The sequence below is a fragment of the Nomascus leucogenys genome, chromosome 16 (assembly GCF_006542625.1).
Source record: "Nomascus leucogenys isolate Asia chromosome 16, Asia_NLE_v1, whole genome shotgun sequence".
Taxonomy (NCBI): Eukaryota; Metazoa; Chordata; class Mammalia; order Primates; family Hylobatidae; genus Nomascus; species Nomascus leucogenys.
The window spans coordinates 39,469,855-39,493,646 of NC_044396.1; the positions used below are offsets into that span (position 1 = coordinate 39,469,855).

Here is a 23,792-nt window from a genome sequence, read left to right on the forward strand (position 1 = left end):
TTATTTTATATACCTTAACAGTTAAATTCACTTAATTCTTTGCTCTTCTCTTCAACTGTGTATAAACTTCTGGTAAATTCATATATTGGGTTTATAGTTTTAGTTATTCTATTTTTTATTCGTAGGTATCCATTTTATTATTTTGTAATTTTTATTTATATAATTTTATAACTAGCCACTTAATGTTTGAACATATTAAGCATGATAGTTTTAAAGTCTGTCTGGTCCCTCCAAAATTTAAATATCTTATGTGTGTGTGGCTTTTTTTCTCTTGTCCATTTTATCCTCTGTTTTTTTAAATTGTATTCTTAACTCCTTGTATGGCTTATAAATTTTGGTTCAAGAAAAGACATTGCATATAAATATATAGACATAATTTGGGGTTCATAGGGATATTAGGGATATTATCTTCCTCCAGAGAGAATTTACTTTTATTCCTGGCAAAATAAAATAACAGGTACAATTTATCTCACTGTAATGAGAGGACTAAGGACTGTGTGCTTATGAAGGGCTCATGGAACACTTAGGCTGCAACCTTTATGAGGTGTTGGTTATTACTCATTTATTTTTCCTCCTGTGTTATATCTTGCCTGATGTTTTTCTCTAGGAGGGCTCAGAAATCAAATATATATTACTTAGTCCTTTGAAACTGCTGGGATTCTCTGTTTTAGCCTCTCGGCAATGATTTTACAATGAGGAAATGCCGAGGGGGAAGGTGTCTTGGAGGGGTTGCACATCTCTGAGCTTTTCTTTTCCCAAGCAGCTTGGCTGGTCAAGTCTGTGTTGCCTTGGTAACATAGCAGCACTTTCTAAAATGTTTTTATACTCGTTAAAAAAGAATATTTCCTGTTTCAATCATCGTCCCTGAAGTAGAATTGATTTGTAATAAAGTGGTCCAACATGTCGTATTTGGAAATACCATGTTTATCAAGAGCCCATTGTTTCTTTTTCAAGTGCTAGGACATTTTCATTAATGGTTTCCTCTGTCTTAAGTAATAAACATGGTTCTCATTAATACACAGCCTTACCAGCTGCTGGAATTATAACATAATTAGATGGTCTTCTCTCTGACATAGGCATAAATTATGAGACCAAGCTTGAGGCAGCATCTCTGTCCTTTGGAAGGTTCATTAAAATATTGAGAGGTAGGTTCCACCCCTAAAGTTTCTTTTGAATTCAGTAGGTCTGGGTTAAGACCTGAGAATTTGCATTTCCAATAGGTTCTCAGATGATGCCGATGTTGCTGGACTGGAAACCATGGTAATATTAGATTAGCATGCTGTCCATCTTCACTTTAGCTGAAAAAATTTATAGGTAAATTTGTGGGTTTGTTTTAATAAAAGTAAAGGATGTAATGTGCTATCAAAATTAGACTGTGAGAATTTGCCATGTTTCAGTTTTATTATTTATTATGAACATGTTACAGGTTATGTTGATTCCTTCTTATAAAACACTTGAAATGCTCCCTCCTTCCTATTGTCTTCCAAAACTAGGGATAAATGTACAAATGTAATTATTATGATGTAGATATATATTAAAAACTGTTTCTAAAGTTTATATGGAGAGGCAAAAGACCCAGAATAACCAACACCATACTGAAGGAGAAGAGCAAAGTCAGGAGGCTCATATTATCCAACCTCAAGTCTTACTATAAAGTGACAGTAATCAAGGTAGTGTTGTATTCAGTGAAAGGATAGACAATATCTCAATGAAACAGAGTGGAAAGCCCAGAAATAGAGTCACACAAGTATAGTTAATCTTTGAAAAAAGGAAAAAGAATACAACAAAAAAGGTGATGTTTTCCACAGATGATACTGGAAAAACTGGACATCCACGTCAGGAATAAAAAAATAATAATCTAGACACAAACCTTACACCTTCTACAAACATTAACTCAAAATGGATCATAGACTTAAATTTGAAAGGCAAATAAAACTCCTAGAGGATGACATAGGAGAAAATGTAGATGACCTTGGGTATGGTGATGACTTCTCAGATACAACACAAAAAGCATAATCCATGAAAGAAATAATTAATCAATTGGACCCCATTAAAGGTAAAATCATCTGCTCTATGAATAATAGGGTCATGAAAATGAGAATACAAGCTACAGACTGGAAGAAAATATATGCAAAAGGCATCTGATGAGGAACTGTTCCCTGAACTACACAGAGAACTCTTAAAACTCAACAATTAGAAAGGAAACATCCAATTAGAAACAGGCAAAATACCTGAACAAGCACCTCATGAAAAAAATACACACACACACACACACACACATATATGTATATAAATATATATATATACACATATATGTATACACACACATATATGTATATAAATATATATATACATATATATGTATACACACATATATGTATATAAATATATATATATACACATATATATGTATACACACACACGCACACACACACAAATGGCAAATCGGTTTCATTCTGCTGGGGGATTTTGCTAGTGGGGCAGCTGTGCAAGTTAGGGCAAGAGGTAGATGGGAGCTCTGTGCTTTCTACTCAGTTTTGCTGTGAACACAAAACCACTTTAAAAAAGAACTTCTATTGAGAAAATATAACAAACTAAAATACATTTTAAAATAATAACAAATAAATTATTGCTCCGTAATACAAGCTTCACATATGGGGCATGTTTTGTGATAATGATACATTTAACTTAAAGTGAACAAGCTTCCAAATTATTTATCTTAAAATGGTAGATGTTTGGAAGTCCCCTTGCCATTTAGTGTGTTTAGGGAAATTCTCCTTTTAATTCTACTTTTTTCTAAAACATCCTATTTCTATTATGCCTGTAATTCCCATTTTTTACAATTTTTTTAGAAATTAAGAGATACGCTGTTTCTTTAGAATTATTATTTTCTGTGATACTCATAGGAAGAATGTACTGAAACTGCTTTATTTCTCTTCAACTGTGTAATTATTATACCCAAGTCCTGGAAATGATGGAAAAGGAAGGTACTTTTTGGCATCTGAGACCAATTGAAAAGAACTCCCTTTTCCTGTTTGGCATAGTAAATGGGAAGGTGAATGTTTGACTCAGAGAGCAAACATGTAGCTATATCCCTCACAGATCTGATAATCCCATTTTTATTAGGTATATTCTCAACTCATTTCCAAAGCTAAACTCAGTTCAACATCGTAAAATTGCATACAATGGTGATATTTCTGGAAGAATAATAGTACATCACCCTTAATATTTCAGCCTGCAGCAAAGTATACAGGTTGGAAGAGACAACAAACTCAAATGTCATAGTCTTAAGATTCTCGAACATATTCTTTTTTATGATTATGTACACCACCGCATTCTTTTTTTTCTTTCTTGCCAAAACAGAAGAGTCATTAATAGAGAAACTGTAAGTTTTATCAGACTGAATTAAAACTAGAAACCCTGACTTAATTGAGAAATAATGCTTATGGGGATATAATTTACAATAACTAAAATTTCATCTTATTACAATGACCCCAGAATGACAATCTAACAATATTTGTTAGAATACTTTTTTCCTATACAACTTACAGAACTCTACATTATTTGAATAAAATAGTGGTAGAAAACTGTTAATAATACACATTGTACGACATTTTAAAAACAGGATTTAATAAAATATAATGCATATATAGAAAGTTACTAAAACTTAGGCATACAGTTTAATTATTTTAAAAAAATCAAACCTCTGTAAGCAAGCTACATGTCAAGGAGAGTCTATTGTTAGCCATTGGGCTGCCTGCTTCCCTACTTTGCACAACTGACTTGCTCTCCTCTCACGTAACTGTTATCCTGAAAGGCTTGGTAATAATGGTCTTACTTTGCTATGCTACTTTTTTCTTTCCAACCATGAATGCATTCCAAATACTATAGTTTATTTGAATCAAATCATATATATGTATGACTCTATATTGGTTTCTTTCAGTTAAGATGATGTTCCTTGAGATTCATTCATGTTGTTCCATGTAACTATAATTTAATAATTGTACTTACTGTATACTCATAGTATAACACAGCATGTTACTGTATTCATCCACATAATATATATTGGTGGTACAGTTTATTGATATTTTCCACATCAGCGCATAGTTGGGACTACTAAGGAGAATGCTGCTGTGAACACTGGTACACATGCTTCTCTAGTGCACTTGCATGCACCGATATTCAGTTCACATGAGAAATGAGGAGTCTGAGGCACCTAAATAACTTGAGGTCAGGAGTGCAAGACCAGCCTGGCCAACATGGTGAAACCCCCTCTCTAGTAAAAATACAAAAAATTAGCCGGACGTCACGGTGCATGCCTGTAATCCCAGCTACTCGGGAGGCTGAGGCAGGAGAGTCACTTGAACTCAGGAGCCAGAGGTTGCAGTGAGCTGAGATTATGCTACTGCACTCCAGCCTGGGCGACAGAGGGAGACTCCTTCTCAAAAAAAGAAGTGAGGAGTCAGTCTCACCAGCTGTCTTGGAGCTTTTCCATTGCTACAGTTACTCACCAAAACTTAGCTCTTTCTGTCCGTTTAATTGTAGCCTCTTTGGAAGATAAACACAGGATATACAACAGTGGTTTTAAATTGCATTTCTTTGATGAGCACTTTGGTTGAATACTTTCTCTAAGTTGAATAAGCCAAAATCTCTTTTCTGAAAAGCCTCATTAATGCTCTTGCCCACTTTTCTACTGGCTCGTCTTTTTTAGTTGTAGTCTATTATTGTCTTATTTTTAAATTTCTATTTTTTTTACTATTAGTTTAGGTTACTCAGTAATATAATTTATTTTGGATAAAATTTTATATCTGGCACACATTGAGAAATTTACAAAATAATTCTGTTTATTTGAAAGTTTTGTGTTTTCTATATATAAATTCATATTATCAACAAAAATGATAGACTTGTTTATCTTCTAAACCTAACTTTTAATTTCTTTTTTTTTTCTCAGCACATTGGGCAAAAGTAGAAAATCATTGATTGTTAGTGGTGGTAGTGTATATTCCTGTATTGTTACTAATCTCCAAAGAATAATTTAAATAATTCACCATTAAATACATTTTTTAAAAATACAAATACCCGTATTTGGATTATAAATTTAAAAAATTCTATTTTAAAGAAAATTTCTATTTTTAATTAAAAAAATTCTATCTTGAATACATGTTGAATTTCATCATTTTTTCTTCATTTTTTGAGTATGTGATTTTAATCCTTCATTTGGTTCATATTGTGAATTATATTGATGCTTTTAAATCTCAAGGTATTTATTTAATTAATAAATTTAGACCTCATATAAAGAATGATTTAAATGTAAATTTCCCTTTTTATAAATATTCTTGTCAGGTGCTGTTCCTTGAGAATCATTCGCATTGTTCACCCATTCATGTAAAGTTATGGCTGGTCCATAAATTAAGTTGAGACTCATCACCCTTTTATTCTATTCTCTGGAGGAACTTACAGGAATTTAGATCATTTTTAAAAAACAATTAGTAGAAATTTAAAAGATTCACTAGCTCCTCAAGTTTTTTTTGGAATATTTTAAATTACAGATTAAATTACTTTAATAATTATGGGATTCTTTATTTAAAATAAATTTCTTTCTGCGTCTATTCTGACATTTGTCTAAGAATTAATATATTTCATTTTATTTATTTATTTATTTATTTATTTATTTATTTATTTATTTTTTGAGACAGAGTCTCACTCTGTTACCCAGCTGGATTCCAGTGGTGCCATCTTAGCTCACTGCAACCTCCACCTTCTGGGTTCAAGTGATTCTCCTGCTTCAGCCTCCTGAGTAGCTGGGATTACAGGCACCCGCCACCCTGCCTGGTTAATTTTTGTATTTTTAGAAGACACAGGGTTTCACCATGTGGGCCAGGCTGGTCTTAAACTCCTGACCTCAAGTGATCTACCTGTCTTGGCTTTCCAAAGTGCTGAGATTACAGGCATGAGCCACTGTGCCTGGCCTCTCCTTTAAATTTTAAAAGTAACTTGCAAAATATTATCTATAAGATTTTTTAACATAATTATAATATCTGTAGGATCTGATATCATAGATATTAGTAATTTATGCTGATGCTTGCCATGAGTATTTACATTATTATTCTCTCTTAACAATTATTTTTTGTTTTGTTGAATACCTATTTGTATATTTTTTTCTATTTCATTAGTGCCTGCATCCAATACTTCCTTTTTTTTTTTTTTTTTTTTAATTTGGCTTTTGGGTCTTTCCTTATCTCTTATACTTTCTCTCTTTCTTCTTAAACTTTTTCTAAATTCTTGATCTAGATTCCTGGATTACAGATGTTGAGACTTAAAAAAATGCATATACGTAAGACATAAAAGCCCAAGGTTAGCCTTTGTTGAATCCCTCAAGTTTGATATTTCATATTTCATTGTATTTTAGTTCAAACTATTTTTTAACTTCATTTTGTTTTCTTTTGGGGTGGATGGAGTTTCGCTCTTGTTGCCAGACTGGAGTGCAATGTCATGATCTTGGCTCACTGCAACCTCCGCCTCCCAGGTTCAAGCGATTCTCCTGCCTCAGCCTCCCGAGTAGCTGGGATTACAGGCACGTGCCACCACGCCCAACTAATATTGTATTTTTAGTAGAGACGGAGTTTCTCCATGTTGGTCAGGCTGGTCTCGAACTCCTGACCTCAGGTGATCCACCCACCTCGGCCTCCCAAAGTGCTGAGATTACAGGCATGAGCCACCTCACCTGAGCTTTTTTATTTATTTTTATTTAATTATTTATGTTTTTGAGACAGAGTTTCGCTCTTGTTGCCCAGGCTGGAGTGCAACAGCATGATCTCAGTTCACTGCAACCTCCACCTCCCGGGTTCAAGTGATTCTCTGTCTCAGCCTCCTGAGTAGCTGGGATTACAGGCATGTGCCACCATGCCTGGCTAATTTTGTATTTTTAGTGGAGACGGGGTTTCTCCATGTTGGTCAGGGTGGTCTTGAACTGCCGACCTCAGGTGATCCTCCCACCTTGGCCTCCCGAAGTGCTGGGATTACAGGCATGAGCCACCACAACTGGCCTTAACTTTATTTTTGATTTCTCCTTTGATCTGTGGAAGAATGTTGCTTAATTTTCAAATCTTTTGGAGGGGGATATTCTAATTTTTTGTCAATATTGTTCTCTCATTTCATTCTATTTAGGACACCGCATGTTATTTGAATGGCAAAACGTATTTAACACCTGCTTTATTACCTAAATATAATGATATAATTATTATAAAGGTGTAATCACTTCTTGTCATTTCCAGTGCACTTGAAAATAATTTATACTCAATTTTTGTTGAGTCAAGTGTCTTAAACATAATAAATTAAGCAGATTGTATTAATTGAATTGTTCAAAACCTCTATGGCTTGATGGATTTTTAACTCTTATTTTATTAGTTATTCAATGAATTGTGCTAAACTTGTTCTACAATTATCAGTTTGTTCATTTCTTTTGTTGTAGTTCCATCAGTTTTGCATTTTATATATTTTAAAGGTATGTTATCAGGCCAGGTGCAGTGGCTCAAACCTGTATTCCTAGCACTTTGGGAAGCAAAGGAGGATGGATCATTTGAGACCAGGCATTTCAGACCAACCTGGCCAACATGGTGGAAACCCACCTCTAGTAAAAATATAAAAATTAGCCGGGGTTGGTGGTGGGCACCTTTAGTCCTAGTTACTCGGGAGGCTGAGGCAAGAGAATCACTTGAACCCAGGAGGTGGAAGTTGCAGTGAGCTGAGATCACACCACTGTACTTCAGCCTGGATGACAGAGTGTGATTGTCTCAAAAACAATAATAAATAAATAAACAAATAAAAGGTATGTTATCAGATATAAAAAAATCTAAGCATTATTATGTCTTTTTGATAGGTTTGACAGTATCATTACTAAAAGTCCTTTTTTATTTCTAGAAATAATGTTTGCCTTAGATCTACATTTTCTAATACCAGTATTGCTAAATCAATTGATTTTTGGTCTCTGTTTGATATAATTTTTTTATTCTTTTCTTTACAAATTTTCAGTACTTTTATGTTTTAGATAAGCCTTACAGAGACAGAATATAGAGTTTTTCTTTTGCTTTTGTTTTTGTTTTTGTTTTATTTTATTTATTTATTTAGTGTAGTTTAAAAAACTTTATAAGAAGCCAGGCATGATGGGTCATTCTTGCAATCCCAGCATTTTAAAAGTCCTAGACGATCAGCTTGCTTGAGGCCAGGAGTTCAAGACCAGCCTGGGCAACATAGCTAAACTCCGTCTCTACAAAAATTAGCCAGAAATGGTAGTGTGTGTGCCTGTAGTTTTATCAAGAGGCTGGGGCAAGAGGATCACTTGAGCTGGGGAGGTCATGTTAGAGCTGCAGTGAACTGTGACCCCCGCACTTCAGCCTGGTTTATAGTGAGACACTGTCTAAAAAATAATAATAATAATAAAAACTTTATAAGATTGCATTTATTCTATTTACCTGCTATATAACTAATACCTTGTTTTGATTACATTCTACGACCTTACCTTGTGCCTTGCATTTTTCCACCACCTTTGTTTCTTTTTAATCTCCTTTTCTTTTGGATTGTTTATGAAACAAATTGTTTAATTTTTTCTGTATGTTTATTTTGAAGTTTTATATATTTCACTAACGTAATTACTTTTCATTTATACTTCTAATAAGTGATTACCTGAAAGATCACCGTGACATTTGCTAAAGTTTTTACTTTACAACAGTGGCCCAGAGTATTTTGTAGACCCTTGAATATTCTTTGGATACTTTTCAAGGATCTAGAAGGTCAAAACTATTTTCATAATAAAATGTAGATGGTATTTGCCTCTTTCACTCTAATTCATTCACAGGTATAAAGTTAAAGTTTTCCAGAAGCTAAACGATGTGTGTGGTATCACAGGAGAGTAAATGCGGAAACATATATTAGAAATCGTCTGCCTTCTATTAAACCAATCATTAATGTACACGTTTTTTTTCCTGTCTTCTTGCCACTTTTACTATGCTCTTTGCTGTCTTTGTTTCTCTGAAGACACATGCCAGAGTGCCTCGGTGTGCTTATATTTATCTAGCTTTTGTTTTATTTGTCTTCTGAATCTGTGTATTGACTTCTTTTTACCTATTTGCAAAAATTCTTAGCCATCATCTCTTTCAATATATCTCCTGTTCATTCCCTTTCTTTGCTGTGCTTGGGTTGGGACTCACATTTGAAGTTTTATACTTCTCAGTGTAACACCTTTTTCTCTTATTCTAATATATGTTTTTTCCAAACTTTTGTCTCTCCAACCATCATTCTAGACCTTTTTTACTGAGCCATCTTTCTATTCACTAATTCTTTCTTTAGCTGCTTTTTATATGTTGTTAAACCCAACTTTATGTTTCATAAATATTTATTTGTCTAATTTCTAAATGGAACATTTTATAATCTATTATCTCAGATATACCCTAATGAAAGTTTCAATTTTGTATCTTATATTCATACACATAGCAAACCTAATTAAATTAATGTCTGCATTAGAAAATTCCAATATCTGAAATGCCTAAATATTCAATTCTGCTGTGTATTGTTTTTATTCTTCATGTTATTCTCCTGATGTACTTCATGAAGTTTTATTTCCTTATATTCTTGGTTATTTTTATTCTCTTCCAAGAAACAGGTCTTATGAAAATATATTGACATAAGTAATGTTATTGTCATCCAGAAAGAATTTCCATTTTCTTTAGTCAGGAGCCTGACAGAATTCCAGGATCATCATAAACCATTTCAAGCTTGGCATTTTCTGGATCATCTCAATGGCTTAAATCTGGGCTCCAGTCCTGGCAAGGGCTTGATGACTTCTGCCTTAACTTTGTAATTAGGATGCAGACATTTCTGATCCTAAGTAAAAGCAGAGCATGTTTACTAAGGCCTCCACATGTGGAAGATTCTGGACTTTAACATTTTGATCCAAACCTGTGAGATTGGCCAATGTAGCTGATTCTCTCATGTGACATTTCCTTGTAGAAAGCACACCTATGGCAAAAGTTGACCCCACATTTGTATTAATGATTAACCTCTCTCAATTTTCATATTCCTATAAATTTTTCCTGTTTGTCTTTTAATAGCTTGTAAAACATCTAGTGCTTTAAGCATATTCTTTCCCAGTTTCCTAAGGTGACATTAGATGGTGGGTTGTCTACATTCTCTAATATGCAACTACTGGAAGTGTAAACTATAATATCCTTTCATTTTAACTCATGTAATTATTCTGAAACAGTAAATATATATCAAACTAAGTCATAGTTTTCTTTATGGGATGGTTATCTATTAAGCTTCATTTACTTTTTCAAAACTGTTTTGTTATCTGATCAACTATACCTGGCCATATAAGCAATACAAAATAATCAGTTATTATAGCTAGTTCTTATTATGTTATTACTAACCAGTGAAGTCTCTATGTAATGCATATGTTAGTAATCTAAAAGATTACAGAATACATTATATAATTAAAAGAGCGAGGCATCCTGGTTCAAATTCCAATTCTAACTTGTATTAAGTTTGATTCATTTGTTAAGCTAATTTATTTAAATCACAATCCTTAATTTGTTAATTCAGGGACTTTATAGCTCATAGGCTTATTATAAGACAAACTGAGATAATGAGATGGTGAATAATCCAATTATTTTAGAGAGTAAACATAATTAATGGAAAGAAGATGAGATCTATGAATAAACAACAGTAATATTTCAAATCTTGCATTTCAAATTCTTGCATTGTTATTAGTCAACTGTCACCACATTAATGCTGCACAACAAACCACCCTCTTACTAGCTGGAATACAACAATAAGTATTTCTTTCTTTCTGAAAGGGAACTGATTGTCATTAGCCACCAGTTTGGAGCTAGCTGGGCTTGGTCCAGGTGTTAAGCTGAGCTCTGGTCTGCTGCATGTGTTCCTATCCTGGGTATGAGTTTTTCATGATAATGGCAAAAGCACAAGATACTAAGCTAACTCTACTCATGACACATTCGTTAATATCCTATTGATGATAGAAGGTCTCATGAGCCAAAAAAAAAAAAAAAGAAAAAAATATCTAGGAGGAGTTAACTCTGCCAACCATAAAGCCAACGTAAATTATATGAAGTGGGAAGTATATCCTCCCACACAGAGCTGTGATGAGAAAGAAATTGAATGCCACATGAATATGTTGTTAGAAATGTCATACTTATTTGTTAAGTGTTTATGTATATCTTTGACTCTCAAGAAAATCAGATCATAAAAAGAGGAGTGGCTCATCTCACAAAATGTTTGGAAATCCATCTGCCTTTATTAAGCACTAGAGGCTAAAGAGTTGGTTTCGATGCCATTCGATATATGATACACTAGCATAAATTGTATTCATCTAAGATCAATGATTAAAAGGAGGACATTTATCATTCTCCCCTATCAGGCACAGAGGAGAAGTGGTGCGCCGCCCTAGTGGTATTGCCATAAGATGTCTCTCTGATTTGCTTTCTTTACTCCAACATTGTGTATTAAAGCACATTCCCAATTAATAAAATGTCAGTAATTGGCAAACAAGTGCGATGCATCAATGAATTCTATTACAAATAAGTATTTTTTCTGTAAGAATTGGTAGAGTGGGAAATATAATCCATGGCAGGTTGGATGGCATAAACACTTGATAAATGCTGATGGAAATGTATAAAAAATTCTTATGAGAGGTTTACATTCATCTACTGAAGGTAAATCTGGTTTAATGTACTTTTTTGCATCAATCAATTTGATAATTTTATGTGAGTTTTTAATACTACATGAAAAATATCTAAAATATTTTTAATATTTACATCTAAATATTTTTTAGATGTAAGATATCTAAAATAAGAAGTTTTGACAGTTGATTGTATTCCATTTTCTTGCAGATTGTCTACATGGGCTGGTGTGAAGCCCGTGAGCAAGACCCCCTCCAGGACAGAGTGTACTCCCCGACCTTCCTGGCCCTGAGGGGCTCATGTCTCTACAAGTTTCTGGCACCTCCAGTAAGTGTTTTATCGAAATTTATTGGTCTTTTCCATATTATCACAAGAGATTGACACCAACTTAACAGCACCAAATAGTATACCATCAATATTTTTGAAAAATAATATAGAGAAAAGAATGGAAATCAGTTTATCTGATTTAACTTACTAAAAATATATGTTCTGACATTAAACATTTGCTTTATCACCCTTGCAAAGTCTGGAACTTACTTCTTTATAAATAGTGAGTCTATAAAATAATGGATCAAATTATAACGCCATTACAAATCACATGAAGACATGGGAAAGGAGATTTTAAGAAACATTTTCAAGCATATGTCAGTTTATTTTGTTCATTGAATAAAAATTAAAGAAATGAATATATCAAAAGTGAAATAAAAAAGAATAAACTGTTTTAGAGCTATACATGAATGAACATGTTTACTAAACTCTTATTTTCCAAGGATCTTTTGAAAGTTCTTTTAAATTTATTCTGCACTTTTAATTACTACTAATTTATTATTAGCAAAGAATAACAAGGAAATCTCAAAATGATAGCAAAGATGCTATCTAGCTACTATTAAGTCTATCTCACCCTAGTGGTAATCCCATAAGATTATGTTAACTCTCATGGTGTTCAACGTTTAAATTAGAGGATTCCATCCTTGGCAAACATCATAAATATATTCTGGAAAGCTATCATTTATGACAGTCAAACTATGTTTATCTATGTTGTACAGGTCTCTAAATAAAATCAATAGCATTTTCATCTTCTATTATATTCTATATTCTAGTTATTGAGATTTGTACTAGATATGTATAGATACCTATTGCACCTCAAGTCTTGCTTTTGGAAACGTGTACCTTGGAGCTCAGAAGACACTTAATAAATATTTATTGAATATAAATACCAAATGCCAGACCAGTCACTTGCAGGTCTAATAATACATAGGATTTAGAAATCATCAGGTCTGACTTGCTGCTGTTTTAAATGTCTGTCTCTACACAAAGTTTAAAGCACTAGGAAGACAGAGGAAAAATTGATATTTATATATTTTACTCTATTCCTACTCTGAATAATTTATTTGACAAGACAGTTAAATATATGTTTCCAACCTAAGTAAGTGAAATAACTGCATTATGCTTTTGGTATGTTTGCAGTGTCATGGTCATCTTGGAATTTCTTAATATAAATGATGTATATTTAAAAAATAGAGCTGTGTTGAGGTCCAGTATTCTGTGTATTTAACTAGTGGTAAATTGAGAAAAAAATTATGAGTGTGGAATGTAAATACTTAGCATTTATAGGTAGAGAATGCATACATTATTTAAGATACATAAGGACACTGGGCAAATGAGAACTGTTGCACATAACATAAATCGTTTGCTGAAAGCATAAGACAAATGGTGACAAAGCTTGGAATAGAGGAAACAAAAGCATTATGTAGGGTCCTTTATGAGCACGGCTTCACAGATGAGAGACTAAGTAGATACATCTGTGAAAGTTTTTCTTATTTTTCACTATATTATGCAAATCAAATACAGTGGTAAATAACTTTCTAAAACAAATTAAACATTATTTTTGTATCTTTTAAAGGTGACCACCTGGGACTGGACGAGAGCAGAGAAAACATTCTCAGTTTATGAGATTATGTGCAAGATCCTCAAGGTATGATCAATATGTAGTCAGTATTTGAATGGCTTTTCCTCAGCAAATAGTGCCTCTGGGCTCATAAGTAGCTCATGAAAACAAATGATTCATGGAATGAAAGAAGAGACACTATAAAGACAAATGAAAGAGAAAGAAACTAAACTAGACAAAAAAGAGAAAATATAGAATGCACAGAAGTGCACTGGCACTCAGCTATCTGCTTAAATAACTCACAAGCAGTCTCTGCAGTCCCGCCATGGGTGAGGGAACAGGGAGAAGCTCCTCAGGAGTTCACTGGGGAAGAAGAAAACTCAGTTGAAAATAGTCTGAATTTAAACGTCGGTTGTTACCATGTGTTTTTTTTTTAATTCTTTTTTTTTCTGAATAAAATGCAAAAGAGAAAGATTTGGGTAAGACTTGGAATTAGAAAATGTAGAAAATACCAAGAAAAATGCAAAGAAAAGTTTTGCTGTTTTGTTCTTAATCTCATAGCTTGACCATCTTTTTGCATATGTAAAAGGACATTTGACTGTCATGTATCAGTTGAATTTCATGCCATATGCAGGATTATTGCAATAGCAAGCCATCACAAATTCTGTAAAATGTCACATGGTTTCTATAGCGTTTTTTAAAGAATTAAAATTGGAATAACCTATAAAACATGAAGACTAATATATATTCACTTTCTACTTTAGGGTTTGTAGGCTTCGACTCACCTCAGATTGATAATTAAATTCCTGCATAAGGTTGACCTTGTTTCTGTATCCACGGGGAGCTAATTTCCCTTTGCTTTATTTTAGCTATTTCTCTTCCTGTTAAAGACTTAGCAGAGTAAAAAAAAATGCTGAAACATGTAAAATATAATAAAATGCAGCAAAAGTGTCTGAAGGCAGAGAGACAAAAATTATAATTACCTCAAAAGTGTTCATAGTTTCTGTTCCTTATGGAGAACTCTGGATTAAAGCTGAAGTTCTCTGAAGTTCAAAAGCCAACTAAAAATATAGTTCATTGACTGCTCATCAATGTCCATGCTTTGAGTTCTTTTGTAGGTGTAATGGTGGAAGGGTAACCTGAAATACTTGAGTGTATTGTTAGTAAAGAAGGGTCTGACAATTTCTTAAACAGCTGCTAGTGTCTGAGGAAAAGGAGATCATACCCAACTCCAGTTTTCTGAAATAATTGCCAAAATGGCTAATGAGATAGCTTTCATTTTTTTGGAGATAGAGTCTTGCTCTGTTGCTCAGGCTGGAGTACAGTGGCATGATCTCGGCTCACTGCAACCTCCACCTCCCGGGTTCAAGCAAATCTCCTGCCTCAGCCTCCTGAGTAGCTGGGACTACAGGCACATGCCACCATGCCCAGCTAATTTTTTGTATTTTAGTAAAGACAGGGTTTCACCGTGTTGCCCAAGCTGGTCTTGAACTCCTGAGCTCAGGCAATCCGCCCACCTCGGCCTCCCAAAGTGTTAGGATTACAGGCATGAGCCACCACACCTGGCCGAACTGAGTATTTTTAGCAACGCTATTCATGTAATTAGGATAAGAAAAGAAAGAAGGAAAGAAACAAAAGAAAACAAAAGAAGGAAAAGAAAAAAGAAGAAGGAAGGAGGGAAGGAAGGAAAGAAAGAAAGAGAGAGGAAAGAAAGAAAGGAAAGAAAGAAAGGAAAGAAAGAAAGAAAGAAAGAAAGAAAGAAAGAAAGAAAGAGAAAGAAAGAAGAAAGAAAGAAAGAGAAAGAAAAAGAAAGAAAGAAAGAAAGAGACGGAAAAGAAAGAAAGAAAGAGACGGAAAAGAAAGAAGAAGAGAAAGAAAGAAAAGGGGAGGAAGGGCAGGGAGGGCACAGAGGGGAGGAAGGAAAGAAGGAAGGAAGGAAGGAAAAAAGAAAACTGCCTCAACAAATCAACTTTGTCTATTCTCTATCAGTACACTAATATAACTTTTCTCATAGTAATAATGCAACACATATTTATATATTCTTACTTAGACTTAAATTATTTTCTAACCACTCTCCAAGTAGCTACATGATATTTAAAATCCTCTCTTTTAAAAAAAAGCAATTTAAACATTAGAACATAATGCAGTTTATTATAATAGTTAAAAAGGATAATTTTAAAGGAAATAATAAACATTATGTTTAGCTCTATCAAGATATACATTCAATATTTTATATCTCTTTGTTACAATTTTTGACAAAGTTAAGATTATGCAATTCATGATCTGCTATTTTGTGTAAAAATATGTCTTGAGATTTTTTTCTATGACAGTTAATGTTCCTCAAAAACACTGGTAACTTTTTGATAGATTTCATCTATCCCATCATTTGCCTATATTCATTGAGTCGCTTTAAAATTTTACATTTAGTTTTTTCCCCCCACACGTTCTTGCTATCAGGCATATCACAACAATCATTATTTGAATGGTTTAATAGAAAATTAAATGTTTGCTATATACCAGGTAACCTCAGCACTTGTTACGTGGCTGAGAAAAACGCAGAAAAAGCCACTGCTTTCATTGAGCTTGCATTTTATTAGGTGATATGATGTTAAGTAAATCCATAAAGATGACAAAAATAGTAAGTAAATAAATGAGACAAAATAATAATATGTAGGAAGGACTGATGTTGGCTCAGAGACTTTTATGCAAATTTTTATTTCCTTTAGTCTAAATTCTGAGCTTTGGAAATCCCGTGTGGAAAAATATTTTAACATATTCAAGATATTAAATTCATGTGTCCAAATTGCCTCCTACAAAAGTCATCCTAACTTATGCTTCCATCAGAAGTGTCTATGAGAGTGCCTGTATATTTACATTCTGACCAAATTAAAATCAAAGACTACTTCTCATTTTAACTTTCTATATAAAATTTTCTATAAGCCTTAGTTTACTTGAATTTTTTTATAAACTTTAAGTTCTGGGATACATGTGCAGAACGTGCAGGTTTGTTACATAGGTATACATGTACCACGGTGGTTTGCTGCAGCTATCCACCCATCATCTAGGTTTTAGGCCCCACATGTATTAAGTATTTGTCCTAATGCTCTCTCTCCCCTTGCCCCCAACCCCCCAACAGGCCCCAGGGTGTGATATTCTACTTGGGAAAATGTTTACATAGGTTAGTGAGGCCTGGAGATAAATATTCTCAGACATCAAATACAATGTAAATCTACCTTCAGTTGTTGTACAATGCTGGTGCTTTACGCTTTGTGGCTTGACATTAGACATATGAAGCCATCCTTCGAGCATCCCTTTTCCCAAAGGAAAATTTCATGTAGCATGAGAACAGAGGAGTGGCTTCTAGATTTGATGCTAAATGGATTATTTTCCTGCATGCAGGTTACCTTCTGGCCTTCTCCTGTGTCAGGATCACTGGTTGGAAAATGATTAGCTTGATAAGGAAGCCAGTCAGATAGGTGGGGCTGGTGAGCAAATCAGAAGGGGCATCTTCTACAGCCTAAATCAGAAGGGGAGTCTTCTACAGCCCAGCCCTCTCCTGCCATGAGGTATCAGTTCTGATGTAAGCTGTGCAAGTCGTAGACTGCCTCCAGAAAGAGATCCCTCAGATGAGGCTAATTAAAAGTCAGATTTGAATATCTGGAACACAGAAGAACTGGCCTGTGACCATTAATCAGGAAAATCCTGTCCCTTCTGATGTGTTGATAATGAAGCTACACTAGTAATAACAAAAATGAAGCAATAAGATTTATCTGGTATATATAGCTTATATGTATGTGCCAGGTATTGTCCTAAGTGCTTAGTATATGAATTCAGTTTATATTTACAGCACCACTATCTGTCAGTTATTGTTATTCCCATTTTAGAGATTTGGAAACTAAGGCAAAAAACAGTTGAAGTAAATAGCCTAAGGTCACATAGCTAGTAAGTATCAGAGCTAAAGATATGAATCTTGCAATGTCTCAAAATTCTGTGCTCTTGCACATGATACTACACTGTCTCTGTCTCTCAGTGTAAATATTGATAATTTGGGAAAAAGGATGAGAACCAGAGAGCCAGCCTGGTACTGATGAGAGAGCAAAGGTTTCAGAAAAAGAGGAACTTGGCGACAAATGCCACTTCTGTTACTAAAACATTACCCTTTACGAGTGTATTGGGCACTATGAACTTCAGTTCTTCATCTGTGAAATGCAGCTATTGATGAAGAGGATGCTGTGAAGATTAGCAATTGGTTGACTGATTTGTGAATGCATTTCTGTCTGTTAATTCATAATACAGTTACTTCGAGTACCTTCTATGTGCCAAGCACTCCACTAGGTATTAAGGATCAATACAACTGTATAAGAGAGTTGGACTCACAAAAATTCCAGCTGATGAAGGATTTTAGGAAGGGCGTTTTGGAGGAGGCCTTTAATGAACTGAAACCTAAGTGACTGTGAAGGGGCTCCACAGAGGAAGATGTGTCATGGCAGGGATTGGGGTTCAGCCAGTAGGAGGGGAGGAGCAACCTGGCACAAGGAATAATGTGTAAACTTGCCCAGAGCTACAAAGAACTGTGTGTCCCTTCAACAACACAAACAAGTTTGTTACAGCTGTAGTCAGCTTGGGTATGAGGTTGGTGTTGGTGTTTGGATGGAGTAGATCACGGGAAAAGGCCTTAATAAAGTACATGAACTTTATCTGAGGAACAAAGGACAGCCATTAAAGCATGTCAAGCATGGGGAGGGACTGAGGTTGCCCATTTAAAAATCCTCTTCGAATGCAACGTGAGATGGAGTTGAAGGGGCCGGAGGGGAGTGCTCCTGGGGCATCTTCTGGTCAACAAGGGCATGGACAGCGGGCTAGGAGGAGAGAGGCAGAGGAGTCGGGCCTGAACAGATAGTGCCCTCACATTAGCCACTCACCTGCATAGACCAGCCCTCTTGCATTGCTCTGGTTTGACTCGTTTTGCTCTGATTCTAGCCTGAGCTTAACTCCCTAACATGGCACTGTAGTGGTGCATGGCTGGAAAAAAGACAACCTGCATTTTCAATTACAGACTAAAATCTCAAGAAAGCCTCTAATTCTTCCTACTGTTGCATCATATTTTCTTAGTCTATTCTCTTGTCTAATCTACTGGAACTTATATGAAACCTTCTTCATTCGTTTTTGAAATTAATATGTACTTCCCACTCTCACTGTTAAGTATGATCCTACTTCCTACGTGCAAACTCTGTCAGAATTGCAAATGCCTCCTGGCAGCCCTATCCTTACAGGTAACTATCCTTGCTTTTATCTAATACTAAGCCTCCCATTGGGTAATAGATCTCAACCACTCTTGCATAAACAGCAATTCTATCCTGATGACTCCAAATGCATATGTTCTGCCCAGATCTTGTCCCTGAACTCTAAGTATTCAACAGTTTATATTTCTGCCTACTGACATACCTAGTAGAAATGTCCATGTTACATGTCTCAAAATTTAGGATTAACAATTGGAGAGAATGTAAAGCAACATGGAAATTAGAGAAAAGAGAAAAAAGTAAAAACTAGAGTTCGGCTATTTTTTTAGAAACTCATGGCAATTAGCTGAGATGATACTAAGTTATAGCACGGAGTACATTTTAGCATTACAGACCTCTGGTGCCTGCCAACAGGGGTTGTGTTGAGCTGATAGGAAAACTGTCGTTTTTTCAACTTTGGGACTTTAATAATTAAGAAAATGCAAAACTAGGAATATAAAATTAGGCATGAAAGTGAATATATATCAAGAATGAGAAAAAGCTCATGATGCAGAAGAAAGTTGGCAAATACCACAAACATTGACAATCTATGAAAAATACTCTATATTTGTAATTAATTCACTAAGACACTTATTGAGTATTTTTTCTCCTATATTTTTTGGGGGGCTGTGTATTCTTTGATCACCTCTTTGAATAAAAATGATTTTGTAAACCAGTGTCTATGGGAAAAAGAAGTAGACCCCCTGCATCTTGCTGTCATCTCTCTGGGCACCACGATCACCTGCCTCCCAGAGGATACTCAAGGCCTTTAGCCCAGGGACAGCTACCAATGGAACTTAGATCTCATCCTACAGCTGAGTTCAGGAGTACAGTTGCAATGATCAGGTTCTTCCTAGTGAGAGGAAGATCGGACGTAACTGCATGACTTGAAACCCAAGTGTAATAGTTGTTATGCTAACAGAACATACTTGGGAAACATAGAGGAGTAGTGAAGGGAATGTCTGTCTTCATTCATAATAGATGAGCAGCGTATCGTTCGTATAAAAATGTACTCCCTATCATTTGACCAGGAAACCCTTAAAAAGTGGAGGATCATTTTGTTTGTAGATATTCAACACCTGCCTGTTTCAGAGCTAACAATATATTTAGCAAGAACAAGTCTTTGGATGACAAAGTTTATTTTTTAGTTTTCATGATGCTGTTTTTCAGCCTGATATTACAAATAAGTTTAAATTTTTGATAAAATATACATAGTGAGCAATATAGTCACACTGATATTCATCTAAAATCATTTTTAGAAAAAAGAAGAAAACATGCCTGGCAGGGTTGAATGAGGAGTGTACTCAGAGTGAATGCAGGTGGGAGACGGGGAAGGAGAAAGAGGGATTGATCAACTAAGTAGATATGCTATGTGGAAGGTGAAATAGGAGCCTTATTTCTCACTGTTAGAGATGAGAGTCATAAATACAGAAAGAAAGAAGCCAAGAATAAATTCTGTAGTATTGGATTACAATTAGAAATATTGGTATGCAGCCTCAGTTTGCAATGTGTGTGTGTGTGTGTGTGTGTGTGCATGTATATGTGTGCAGCTGTACCTTACTCTGTCCCCAAAATATCTGGGGTCAGAGAGTTCTCAATAGCAAGGAGCACACTGAGCAAAGCTCTCCATTTCTCAGTATTCTCCACTGCAAAAAGCCAGAACTCTGTAGAGAAATGTCTGATGGCTGGGTTGTGGCATAGAAAGTCAAAGATGAGGCTAAGTCATATTACTGTGCTAGGAAATAAGGAGGTGTTCAGAGAATGATGGAGATAGATCAAAAGACATAAAAGCAACTTTCAAGAGCATCTATTGGGCAAATTCAGGACAAATTGAGCAATTCTGGGATAAAATAAATGTTAGCAATGGATTATAACTCAACAAATAAAATAGGAAACCATTAAGTCTATCTTCATAAAAATAAAGAAGTGAAAAATGTGACAAGGGACAAAGAACTTACTTAGTTTCAAAGTACCTCCTCAGAAAGAACTTACTGTAATTATAAAAGAAGAAAGGAGAACTTAACAGGGCACAAAAGTGACAGCATTGCCTTAATAAATTGATCAAAGTGAACACATCATTAATGCAACACATCAAAAATTATGCATGTCTGATAGGGTGATAGACTATTGTAATTAGCAAAATAGCAGGTTCATGACATTCCCACTAAAGCTGGGTACAAATGAAATCTAACTAGGAGGAAACATCTATCTAATGTAATGTAAAGGAGAAAACCAATGTAATCTAACCAAATCTAATGTGATTTAACCTATTCTAGTCCTGAGAAAATCTCCAACAAACCCAAGTGAGACACATTTTATATAAAATAAATGTCCTATTTTCTTCAATAGTGTCAAAGTCATTAAAGTTAGGAAAAGATCAAGGCATTTTTCTCACTGAATGCAAGTATCATCACAGAACAACCACATGCAGCAGAGGATTCTGAACTGGTGAGTCATGAATGAAACCCAAGGACTAGACCACATCAGAGTCCTTGCTTTGATGATTGCATTGTGTTTATGTAGGTGAATGCCCTAATGCTCTTGTTTGCAGAAGGTACACACACACTGAAGTATGAGGGTGGGAAGTAATGAAGTATCACATTGGTAGTTAACAAATAGTTCAGAAAATAAGTATTTGTGATTCACTTGCAAATGTTCTTTAAATCTGATTGTATTAAAATTTATTCCATGTCAGGAGTTTCTATATAAACAGAAATGTAAAACAAGCAAACAAGAAAAAGCAAACCTGCCTCATATAGAGACAACGCAGTAAATTATTATAGAAATCCATAAAGGCTACCAGGCTTGTACAACATTCTAAGACAGTGCTAAAATTGTGCTCAAATTAAGAATAGCTAGGAAGAAATACTACCAAAACTAAGTAGAATAAACAAAGACATAAATAGAAAAAATAACTTTTTAAAATTAAAATAATGGAATAATTACATCTTCAATAAATAATGTGTCAATTTATTTATAACCCTTATATTTTGATATCAAATAAATATTTTCCCATAGCCCATATTTATTTGTGATTGAAAAGCTAAATCTAATATTATTTCTTTTATCACAACTGCTTGCATTTTTAATAGAAAAGAGATGCTCCAAATTAGAGTGTGTTTCTTATAATACAGTTTAAAATAACAGCAAAATAAATCAATATAAAAAATATAGAAATATATAATATACACATAAATTAAGATATAACAGAAGATACTGCATGATATAAGAGTATATCGATATCATTATTAGGCAAATGCTAAAGATCTGGGAGAGACAAAAATATTTCCAGCAGACTGAAATTTATGTGAAGAATCATTTTACAGTAGAATTTTATATCAATGGCAGGTATTAGTAGAAACTATGGTAAGAACACTTAAGTAACCACTTTTTAAAAAAGTTACGTTTTAGGGAGGCCATTTGTCTTTATCTGTTTTCTGTTGCTACAACTGAATACCACAGTCTGAGTAGTTTATAAGGAATAGAGGTTTAACTATTAGCTCATGGGTCTGGAGGCTGGGAAGTCCAAGAGCATGATGCCTGCATGTGGTGAAGGTCTACCAGTTGTGTCATAACATAGAGGGAAGCATCACAAGGAGAGATGGCAAGCATAGTAGCTCAGGTCTTTTTCTTCTCTCTATAAAGCTACTAAACCCATCACAGGGCCCCATCCTGATGACCTTATCTAATTCTAATTGCCTCCCCAAGTCCCTACCTCTTATCAACATATAAATTTGGTTATTAAGTTTGCAACACATAGAATTTTGGAGACATATTCAAACCATAGTACCATCTTAGTAAAAAGAGGCATCTCTGCATTTTCTGACTATATTTATATCTATTTTCATTTTTAAAATAATTTTTCTTAAAAAGTTTGATTGCTTTACATTTTATTAAGTAATTTAAAATTAACATGGTTCTTTTTTTACTGTAACACTTTAGAATTAAATTAGCATAAAAAGTTTAGTCTCTTCCTAAACTACAAGCTTCTGAAAATATGTTTTTAGTTTTTCCTCTGATAATAGAACTTTAATTCCCTGGTGATTTTTAAGAGACATTACAGGCCGTGCACTTAGGTTTTAGTGTTGCTGCTCTGGGTGAGAACTGAGGTTCAGCCATTCCTCGTTCTGTCTATGAACATGCCAGAGAGAACACATCAGAAGGAAGTCACTGCCATCCACAAAGCCAATCCCAGCAACTTCAAATCCAGTTTCCTGTCTTAAAAATATAATAATCATCATTGATTAAAAACATAATTTTATTTTTTATTTTTGTTATCTAATAACATTTTCTTGGTTTATTAATATTTTATCACATATCCTTTTGTGAAAGTGACTCCCATAAATTCCCCATCTGTTACATAAAGTACTTATTTCCCTTTTACCAAGATATCTTTCAAGTGCCAAGTATTAATTAATTAATTCTCATGTTTCAAAATTTGTTTCATTGACCTATATTTGCTCTTAAAATTTCAAAAACATCATTGTTTCGTATTCTTTTCTTGTTTTGTTTTTTTTTCCAAGGGGAGGTTTCTGATTCTTTTAGCTAGTTGTTGTCTACAGATACCTATGTTCTTTATCTTTCTCACATTATTATTATTATTATTTTGCTTTAAGTTCTAGGATACATGTGCAAAATGTGCAGGTTTCTTACCTAGGTATACGTGTACCATGGTGATTTGCTGCACCTATTGACCTGTCCTCTAAGGTCCCTGACCCCTAACCCCGCAACAGGCCCTGGTGTGTGTTGTTTCCCATCCTGTGTCCATGTGTTCTCATAGTTCAACTTCCATTTGTGAGTGAGAACATGTCAGTGTTAGTTTGATGAGGATGATGACTTCCAGCTTCATCCATGTCCCTGCAAAGGACATGATCTCATTTCTTTTTATGGCTATGTAGTATTCCATAGTGCATATGTACCACATTTTCTTTA

The 23,792-nt window shown here is 34.4% G+C and overlaps 1 protein-coding gene across 4 annotated transcripts in view; it reads left to right on the plus strand.

Annotated features, from left to right (window-relative positions):
• Window positions 1–23,792, plus strand: part of SNTG1 (syntrophin gamma 1) — an 858,007-nt gene that overhangs the window by 727,741 nt on the left and 106,474 nt on the right. For all 4 annotated transcript variants that reach the window (XM_030795196.1, XM_030795194.1, XM_030795195.1 and 1 more), the window contains 2 exons: window positions 11,904–12,020; window positions 13,597–13,668. In XM_030795196.1, coding sequence (XP_030651056.1) covers window positions 11,904–12,020; window positions 13,597–13,668 — 189 coding nt within the window. The remainder of the gene's footprint in view (window positions 1–11,903; window positions 12,021–13,596; window positions 13,669–23,792) is intronic.